This window comes from Sinocyclocheilus rhinocerous, unplaced genomic scaffold (assembly GCF_001515625.1).
Source record: "Sinocyclocheilus rhinocerous isolate Xijiao unplaced genomic scaffold, SAMN03320098_v1.1 scaffold544, whole genome shotgun sequence".
Classification (NCBI taxonomy): Eukaryota; Metazoa; Chordata; class Actinopteri; order Cypriniformes; family Cyprinidae; genus Sinocyclocheilus; species Sinocyclocheilus rhinocerous.
The window spans coordinates 185,072-195,717 of record NW_015658610.1 but is presented as its reverse complement, the minus strand read 5'-3'; the positions used below and the strand labels follow the sequence as shown (position 1 = coordinate 195,717).

The 10,646-nt window shown below is 38.1% G+C and overlaps 1 protein-coding gene across 1 annotated transcript; it reads right to left on the bottom strand.

Annotated features, from left to right (window-relative positions):
• Nucleotides 1-9,821: 9,821 nt before the first annotated feature.
• Nucleotides 9,822-10,646, bottom strand: LOC107722793 (mitochondrial import inner membrane translocase subunit Tim8 A-like). Its single transcript, XM_016531272.1, has 2 exons — nucleotides 10,405-10,646; nucleotides 9,822-10,323 (listed from the first exon to the last, which is right to left on the bottom strand). Exons 1-2 carry the CDS (start codon nucleotides 10,522-10,524, stop codon nucleotides 10,156-10,158), a joined length of 288 nt encoding a protein of 95 aa, XP_016386758.1. The 5' UTR covers nucleotides 10,525-10,646; the 3' UTR covers nucleotides 9,822-10,155.

Below are 10,646 nucleotides of genomic sequence, written 5' to 3'. Positions count from 1 at the left end.
TCCACGATCTGCTTTTGGAGAAATATTCTTGTATCTGCTACAGCGCACATTCTATCAGCTGCAGACAGTTCTGGCGCCTCCCTCCGTCTCAATATAATGTACAACGCCACATGCATTCACATCAGTGTTAGCTCAGCGGTAGAGTTACTCTCACGGGACACTGCACTTATGCGCAATCACAAAACTACATTATTTCATCAGCTTTAAAGCAATACTGGTTAAATATTTAATTCACGTGCTGTTCTGCATGCGCTTTTTCTGAGCGTGTACTCATGAAGCGCGCTCACACTGAGAGCCTGTCAAAAAGCGCCTGATTATTGGACTAAGTTGTCTTCGCGTCTGATTGATTTCACGTCTAATACTGTCAAAAACACACAAGGTTTACATATAAACACAGTTGGTTATGTCTAAAATGAAAGTAAACCGTTGACAGAGAAACGTGTGCAGCTCTTAAAGGGACAATAGCTACTAAACATGCTGCCGACTGTCATTAAAGGGATAGTTTACCCAAAAAATTCAATTTCTGTCATTATTTACTCACTCACATTTTGTCCCAAACCTGTATTAATTTCTTTCTTGTGCTGAACACAAAAGAAGATATTTTGAAGAATGTGAGTAACCAAACAGTAGCTGGTCCACACTGACTTTTACAGTATAGGAAAAAAAATACCATGGAAGTTACTGTGGACCAGCAACTGAAGAATGATTACTTGTGTTTGTTTTCAGACATGATAACAGACGTTTTATACTTGTGCTACAACTTTTTGGCCTGTGCTACAAACAACCTCTGTAGCACCAGTGCTATGTGGAAAAAAATTTTTACGTACAGCCCTGCATTAACATTTCCAGCATGTATGCTGAGTCACTTTAAGAGCAGATATTTTTCTATTCTGTGTGATCCAGCAGGTTTGACGCAAACCGGGAACCTCTCCTCCCTTCCAAGGATATGTTTGTCATCACGGCAGCCAAATGCTGCTCAGAGACAGTTGGAGGAGCATTCTTCATCATTTCACAACAACAAGGAGACAACAAGAACTCTTTGACATTTTTCACCAATGAGAAATGAGTGCTACCAGACAGAAAAATGCCATTCAGTAAACTAAGTCATATGGTTGATATTCTGAAGAGGTGGCGTCACAATTCGGATTGTTTTGCGGTAAGACATCGAGTTCTATAGGAAAAAAATATGATTTTTTTTCACTAACATATGACCCTCTCAAAAACAACTACTGACTTTGCAAATGGTCTCAGTCCTGCTTTCTACTATTGCCCTGTGATAACCATTATTGGCCCAAAGTGTCTGGATCAAAACCCAACAACGTCACGCTAGGAAGTGAATCAGCCTGCCCCTCAAAAAAAGATGCAGAAACAATGTCCAGCCAAGTGTGGTCCTTCCCATCATAAATAAGAAAAATGTTTGAGGAGAAAGAAAGGCCTCACTAAAGCCACCAGGAGCAGTGACTAATTACACTAGCATGTGTTCACTTCCTCCCCAGTTGCCTAAAGCCATTGTGATTGCTTTCACAGACAGCAGAGCCCAGGCATAGTCCACCAACCAACTGTCTGACCTTTATAAAAGCTCAGCTGTGGGAGGAACCCTCCATTTTACACTCACAAGCACAAGGGGGAACGTTTCAGGATACAGAACAAAGGAGTGAAATAGACGTTAAATACAATTGTATGTCCAAAATGAAAGAAAGGAGTCAATTACCAGCATCAATCACAATAGAATCTCCCATTTCCACCTTAAATGTTTCCCTAAATACATATCTTGCTTATTATGTGACTTCCAGATAAAGGAAAACTCCACAGATTTTGAAGGTCCTCTGAAGGTCTGGATGATACAATGAGTGTTTTAACATTCTAAGACCAACTGTGGCAAAACTGAAACATTTGTTTATACTGTATTTAGCAATTTAATATGACCTGTGCTTCACATTAAACATAAGCTGGGACTACATATAAGAGCACTCTGAAATGTTTCATGGCAACCAGTTTGGCAGGAAAATATTTGCTTATACTGTGCCTACTGATACCATTGCTGCCTATTTTGTGTAAATTATTCTATTAAAAATATATAATACTGTATTTTAAACATGGCAGAAATGAAACAGTGGACTATTTAAACCACCAACTTTAATGCTATTTATACAACAGAGCCCATTTAGCAAACTGTAACTAAATATTCCAAATGATTTTAGTGTAGTCTAATGAAACTCTGCCTGAGCTTACTTAAAAACATACTAAAGATTCAGCCTTCTAGCGTACCAGGAAGGGTTTTATAGAGGTCAATACAACTGTACTTCAGGCCTCTAGCCTAAATATGCATTTTCAGGTATTTTACAGGCAGGTCATTAAGGTCTAGGAAGATTCCAGGAAAATGGTGTTTACTTGCTGGAAATGCTTTGACGTTTTTGAGAAGCTTATGTACTCGTATAGTTAATTATAACAGTGGTAAAAAAAAATTGCAACCTTTAAAGCCCAACAACGCAATTCTCCAATACTTAACTTCTCCCCAAAACAAAATATGAATAAACGTCATGATTCTCATGACTCTAAAAAAAGAAAAAAATATACATTTAAAGGGGAAAAACAATACATTATCAATATCAGTGCTTGGCTGCCTGAGGATTAAATGGGAGGGAAAGATATTCACAAGCTGTTCTTTTGCAATGCCTGAATACGGACACATAAACATAAACAGATGAAAAGAGATACTTATGGGTAAGATTTCTTAAGGTTGCATAAAGATTGAAGAGATGAGGAATGTGCTACTGGATTTAACACACACAGACAGGTTTATGCATGCTGGACAATGTTCTACTTAAATCGTTCACATCTGGACACCAATCCTCAATCACCCACAAGGCCAGGCTCTGCAAACACAGTGGAGTGGAGTGAACTGTTTCAAGAGAACAGTGAGTTCAGATGGCCTCCTTCAGCCAAAATATCATCCCTCTCTCACACACGCACATAAACTGCCATGGATCTTTGTTTCTCATCATGGTAGCCTGTGTGGCTCTGCTTATGACGATAAAATAGATTCAAAGGAATAAAACCGAGTCACAGAGAGGAAAAACAGTGTGAGAGGAAGAACGAGAGGAGAGCAAGGAAAGAGACGAGGATTGTTGTTTACGACTTGCAAAGCATAAATCCTCTTTGCGAGAAAGAGATGACATGATGACGGTTAAAAGAACTTTATAACACAAGGCAGCAAGTTCTAATTCTTCCTCGTCTTCTGAAATCTAGCGCCATGTCCATGAGTGAAGTTTGCTATATTTTGCAGTATGGTACACCTCTTTGCCCACACTTCCTTTTTTCCCCAGGGTGTGCCTACTGCATGTTCTTTCATATTATGGTAAATAACGACTTGAAATAGCCATAAACATCTGTTTTCAGGCACCCTGTCCTCTCAGATTGACCATTTAGAGGTTGCAACATGTTGGCAAGTAAAGATGGTAAAATCATCAAGCGTTCTACATGTCATATAAGTTTATATCTGCTCTGAGGAATGAAAGGAATGTTGTTAAACTCTAAACTGTAAGTACTTGGTTGGCCAAGATAACTGCATCATAAAGCACCACGTCATAAATTTTTTAATGCTTGTTTTTAAAGAGCAAAACACATTATATTAGCCACCAGGGACGAGCCATCAATCCTTTCCATACTGTTATGCTAAACTATTTGAATGAAAATCAACCAATGAAATAAAACAGAACCATATGCAGAGAAAAGAAGTGAGAAAAAACACTGTTAGGATTAATGCTCAAGTTATGATTATAGTCGGGCTGCTCCTTATATAGTCCACATGGCTGTCCCATTTGAACAGTGTCTGTAGTCTATATATCCATAACTTAAGTGGATTATATTGTCAACACAACTGTCAGAAGAAGGTTTTTACAACCTAGCAGGAGACAGATGGTTGCAGGAACAGTGACTCCTAGTGGTAACATTGAAAAATTACATATGCGTTGCACATATTCTGAGGTATTAAATTCCCTGCCTGGAGAACAGAAGTCCTGAGTCAGTACCTTCAAGACATTCATAATGCTGAGAGGCATTACAACACATAGAAACACATAACAAAGTCAAACAAAATCTGCTCACCTGCTGGGTGGAGAAGCCCTGCAGCAACTAATGGCTTTAATAATGACTTCATTCTCTTCATGTGCTCAGGTGAGGTCACCCATAACAAAGACACTTACAGCAAAAACATATCAATGAAAGGAGTCACGGATATGAACATCTGCCCTAGATAAACACAAGGCACATAGCGTCATTGCTTGGGTTTGTGGACTGTATTTAGGATCTTGCCAAGATGAAGAATGCCTTCAGGGTACACGCTGTCTTTTCAGTCAGGCAAATGTTGCCATATATCATGGGAATCTGTCTGTCATCTGCTGTCAGAAAGCACATGAGGTGATGAATGTTGCAATGACGGCAGCGTAAATCTTGTATCATGTCAACTTCTTTAATGACTATGTAGAAAGGAAATCGCTGCAGTAACTGTTGTTTTTGCCACAATACCAGCTCCAGACTGCAATTATAGCAGTCGCAAATGCGACAAGAGTTTAAAACTCAGCCAAGAAAGTTTCGTGTGCGTCCTTAAGTGGTTTTTCGTCAAGTCATCTTGAAGTAACTTGCTAATGTTTACCGTGAGCAGTGGCAAACACAGCGAGAGCAGCGATGTCCGAATCATGAACAAATGCTCTTATGAACCGGTTCTTTTTAAGGAGTCAGTCAAAAAAGACTCGAACTCGATGGTGAGGTGTTTTAGCAGTTTGAAATCAGGCTCACTCTGAGCCAGTGAATCAGTAGGAATCGTTACTGAGTTCACATCTGGCTCCCTCATTGAACTGCGTGCCTGACATGTTTCCTGTGTTCAAACTTTCCATTACATACAAAACTGAACTATTTTAATAGCTGATAGTATAAGCTTTTTTGGGAGAAGGGGAAAAAAAGATTGGTTAGGGCCTATATTTGAGGCCCGTGCAAGGCTCTAATCCACTTCATCCAACGCTGTTTTGTTCTCTGTTGTTTTCATCTGTGAGCATGCTCTTGATATATGTATTTTACCATTTTGTTGAGTTTAAAACGTGTGACACGTTCGTTCTGCTCTAACTTTGTGTCAGAGAAGTAACAATTAAAATGCCACTTTGTGAAACGGACTGTCCTAAATTGTTGCTATAGTAGCATCAACTATCTTTTAAATAAAAAAGTGGCGCCGGCTCTGGGTATTACGATAAATACAATTCCCTGCCTGGAAATCAGAAGTCCTGAGTCAGTTCCTTCAAGACATTTATACTGCCGAGAGGCATTACAACACATAGAAACACATAACAAAGTCAAACAAAACCTGCTCACCTGCTGGGTGGAGAAGCCCTGCAGCAACTAATGGTTTTAAAAATGACTTCATCCTCTTCATGTGCTCAGGTGAGGTCATCCATAACAAAGCACCTACAGCAAAAACAGATCAATGAAAGGAGTCAAGGATATGAGCATCTGCCCTAGATAAACATAAGCCCTGGTCTGACCTCAGGTACAACATAGTGTCATTGCTTGGGTTTGTCGACTGTATTTAGGATCTTGTCAGCATGAAGAATGCCTTTAGGGTACACGCTGTCTTTTTATTCAGGGAAATGTTGCCATATATCATGGGAATCTGTCTGTCATCTGCTGTCAGAAAGCACATGAGGTGATGAATGTTGCAATGACGGCAGCGTAAATCTTGTATCATGTCAACTTCTTTAATGACTATGTAGAAAGGAAATCGCTGCAGTAACTGTTGTTTTTGCCACAATACCAGCTCCAGACTGCAATTATAGCAGTCGCAAATGCGACAAGAGTTTAAAACTCAGCCAAGAAAGTTTCGTGTGCGTCCTTAAGTGGTTTTTCGTCAAGTCATCTTGAAGTAACTTGCTAATGTTTACCGTGAGCAGTGGCAAACACAGCGAGAGCAGCGATGTCCGAATCATGAACAAATGCTCTTATGAACCGGTTCTTTTTAAGGAGTCAGTCAAAAAAGACTCGAACTCGATGGTGAGGTGTTTTAGCAGTTTGAAATCAGGCTCACTCTGAGCCAGTGAATCAGTAGGAATCGTTACTGAGTTCACATCTGGCTCCCTCATTGAACTGCGTGCCTGACATGTTTCCTGTGTTCAAACGGACGTGAAAAGTGAAAACCATATACATATCTATAGTGAAGAAGACTTCAACAAGTGCTTATAACTTTTGAACACACTTACAGCATAGTGTTGTAAAAGTGCAAGTACATTTTTTAACAGAGCTTTATTTACACATTTTGTACATTTAACTCCTTAAGCACTGGGGTTATTTAGGGGGTTTCCGCCTAGATTTGGCATACCCAAATTTAAATGTTTACCCTACACACATACAAATACTTTAATACTTTAACTAATACTTTGCACTTTAAAGTTAATTCTAAATTTCTGTTCAGTAGTTAGAAGCATTTTGGTGCTTCTAATTAAGTAATAAAAAGCAGTTGCAAAGCTTTTACAAAAAAACACAGACACGCATAACTCAAAAATACTCATCTCTGTACCAATAAAATATGTACACTTTACGTTTTACACAAATTATATATAATATTGAATTAAATTAACTTACACTGCAAAGTTTTTCTCGACATCTCACAATTTCACTTGAGGTACTGAATGTGATGAATGATGGGATATGCTCAGACTGTGCAGTAATGGCACTGAGCTTAGCCATTTTTCAGAACTGGAACAGCTTTGCGCTCTTACTTCCTGCTGTGTACACACGCTCTCAAGTGGCCAAGACCACAAGTGTGGATATTGGGACACGCCCAAGGTGTCCATCGTATTTTAGAATTACACCGGAAGTAGTAGTTTATCCAGGTATTTTTCACCTACTGTTTTGTGAATACTGTGAATTCAGATATACTCTTTTCACATATTGTTTTTCTACTATATGGTAGGGAAGTGTGGGATTTCAGATGCAGTCAACATCATCATGCTCATTTAAGATTGAAGGTGAACATCACATGATTCACACTGATGTGCTTAGTTGCTAATAACTTGGATGTTATTTAAATTCTGTTACTTTTATATGAAAATACATATGAACAAGACAACTAAAGTAATTTCTCTCCATCCATTATAACAAAACATCACTGTTGTTTAAACCAATGAGAATTAAGCTGTGTCACCAGTAAGTGTGACACAGCTAGTTGAAACCATAATAACACCATTTTTATTATAATTTTAACATGCTATTTTGTTAGCTGTGTGAAACACTTGACCTCATTGACACAGAGTTCCTAATCTCTTAAGTACTACAGATTTCAGAGGAAATCATGAACGTTTCACTGACAGCAGACACTCTCACAGAGAATGGAGAGGGGCCAAACCAGGATGAATTTCCCAGACGGCCCCTTTGCTGTCCAAAGCACTGTCCCTGAGGTGTCAGGCTCAACGTGTACAGTGAAGCTTCAGACACTAGGGCTCTTTCAGACACTCTCAGACTGACACAGGAACAGAGATGGCACAGACATGCCAGATTTAGATCCTATTATACACAAGTTTTAATTAGGAAGTTGTTGATCTTGAAGCTTCAGCCTGGCATAAGTACATACAGTGGGTCTTTGTGAAGGTTAGGGACAGGGATTTATTTTCTCCATGTAATTAAATAAAATAAAATAAAAGATATGAGGATTTTTGTCAGATATACTGTTTCCTACATTAACCAATTAAATCCGGATGTTTTTTAATCCAGTAGATTCATTATCACAAAAGGATAATACATGAAAGTAACCATATGCAGTCAGAAAAATGGAAAAGGGGATAAGGATTTTTTTTATAAATCAACCATTCTGAAAATACTCTTTGATCATTCTTCTGCATATCTTGCCACAACGTCTCTGGTATGTTTTGTTATGGCTCTCTTTTGAAGAAGGTGTTTGAAGAGAGAACTGAGGCATATTATTGGGCATCCTTGATAAGACTGAGACTGAATTCTACATCACAAGCTAGTGTTCCAAGTACACAGTCAAATCTTTCATCACAACTTAACTAGAGCATCTGAAGATTGAGCCATCAAAGCAAACAAACTCATCTAGTGTTCATTTCACACCGAAGAGATGGCCTTTATTCTTATGTTCAAATTAATTAGTAAACACAAATATTGATTTGTACTTTTGCACTGTTGATATTTATGTTTTGAATAATGAAAAACTAGTTTAATAATAAAAAATCACTACTTACTAAAAAGATAGTGCCATAATAATCGAAAATATAGTAAAAACACACAATAATAATAAATAAACTGAATAATACAGAAAAAAGCTATCAATTCTGAGCTTTAAGTACTTCTATAAGAAGATTAAATAATCTCAGCAGAACCCTTTTTGTTGTTTTACATGTTATTTGTTTTCCTGATTATGTAGATTATTTAATCACAATGGTCTCCACCATTAAAACTGAAATGTCTTACCATGTTATAGTTCTGATAAAAAGTCTAAAGCTACATCTAATCCCATGTAATGTATGGACTTGAAATATATTTTTGCTAGTGTACACCGACAGTGTGTTTGGTAGTGTCCAGTCCGTTTTGCTTCAAAGCATCAACGGCTTTGCTTGAGAGGACCCTGTCGGCTTCCTGTATGCTCTGATAATCAGGTAAGAGCACTAAGCTAAACTATCTGCTTCCTGACTTTAATTAGAATTGCTGAAAGCAGCCCTGCCTGCAAGATTTACACACACAGCTCTATCAAAGGACACTTTGTACTGAGCACACTAAACAACAAAGAAGGGCATAGCCTCAAAGCCAAGAAGCAGACCTCTGCTGCCTTAAAACTAATCCTGTCATATGGAGTCCTCTTACAATATCATATTGTTTTAGATTAGAAGGCAAAACCAGATTTGGGGTTTTACAGTAGACCAGAAACTATATTCAAAATCAAATTAAACCGATTTTAACTTTGTAAGAGTTTTTAAGAGCTAGTGTATAATAAAGAGTTATCTCGTGCTATTGTCTAGTAGTAATAGTATAGACCACTGGTGAAAATCAAAAAGACAGTCTTTGCAGGAAAGTATTTGGCAAACTTTTTTCCTGAAAGTTAAACATTTGCTGAACAAAACAGTTTTGTTTCTTCTTGATGTATATCACTGCTAAATGTCAAAAATATATAGGATAAAAGATACACAAAATCAAATTACAAATTATTCAAAATATTAGGAATTTACTTTGAAATTCTGGCCTATACCAATAAGCTAATAAGTATGTTTCATGTTATGGTCGATAACCAGTAAATGTATTATTACTCTATGCTCTTTTGCTACAAAAAAAGAGAATCTAAATCACTACAACTCTATAGCATCCATAGTTTAGGAATCACACCATTATGAATGTACAAATGCACTCAGCTCTGTTATCATTACATCCACATGCACATACTCATGCAGACAAGGGCAAAAAAAAGCAAACAAACAAAAAACACTCTTCAAAAGAAAGTACATTTAAAGGGATATATTTTTGCCATAAGTTGCCAGATGATGATCTAAACCAAGGCAGAGATAACAATTAAATATAGTGTATTAGCTGATATTGGATATGGTGCCAATACACAGCGAATCCCTACAAAACAAAGCTTTCAAATATCTTCTTTTAAAGGGGTCATATGATGCGATTTAAATTTTTCATTTCTTGTGTTTTTTTAACCTTAAACCGCATAAACACATTTCATTACACCAAATACACAAAATACTGTTCTTTTTAGCAGCATCATATGCCCCCTTTAATAAAATTTTTTAAAAAACAGCTCACAAATGTGTTCTTTTGCAAAACAGAAGATCATTCACGGTTGTTTCATTGAAACTTCTGATTTATTTTAAGTCACAATTAAACCAGTCAGGTTTACAGATGTGGACAGTCAGTACTGGAAACTGCCAGTACTGCAGAAATAATCGTTCTTTGCTGGCTGTATTAGTACAACAGTGATACACATATCAATAAACATTTTAGAGTCTATGAGAAAGGGCTTTAGGTATTTTTTTTCCGCAAGAGTGAAAGGGTTCACCACACCCCTAAAGAGCAGTAAAACATCATCCTGGACGTACACCGAGAGCATAAAGAGTATGTGGTAGGCTAATTGTCCTTGAGGACGGTGTCCGTCAATCAGTGCGCGCCCTTCTGGACCATCTGCGTAAAGCGGTTGGTGATGGTGAGCGTCGTGTCGATGAAACGCTCCACGCAGCTAACGAGACACGTCTCAGTTCGTGAGTCCATCTTGGAGCTCAGTTTGTCCATGCACTTATCCCAGCAAACATCCGTAAAGTTGTGAACCTGAATAGAGTGTTAAACAGGATTAAAACCCACCAGGCTTGGTTTTGAATGACAGCAAAGCGGTACTGAAGAGTTACCCACCTGCGCTTGAAACTGAGCCTTTTGCTGCTCTACTGCAATCAGACGCTGGAGCTCCGCAGCTTCAGCGCTTTCAGATGAACTAGCCGACGGCATATCAAAGCCAGAAGTAAAATCAGCCATGGCGAAACTTTACTGACAGATTATATGCACGGGAACATGTGAAGGATAACGCAACTGCGCTCACTGACATGAATGGACGTAAAGACAAATACTTCCGCCGCAAAAATATGACGTCATGACGG

Bases quoted from the DNA above. Each gene is read 5' to 3' on its own strand.
- LOC107722793 (XM_016531272.1), bottom strand. From the start codon at position 10,524: ATGGCTGATTTTACTTCTGGCTTTGATATGCCGTCGGCTAGTTCATCT. The intron at 10,324-10,404 runs GTGGGTAACTCT...CACTCTATTCAG, and splicing joins AGGCTCAGTTTCAAGCGCAG to GTTCACAACTTTACGGATGT.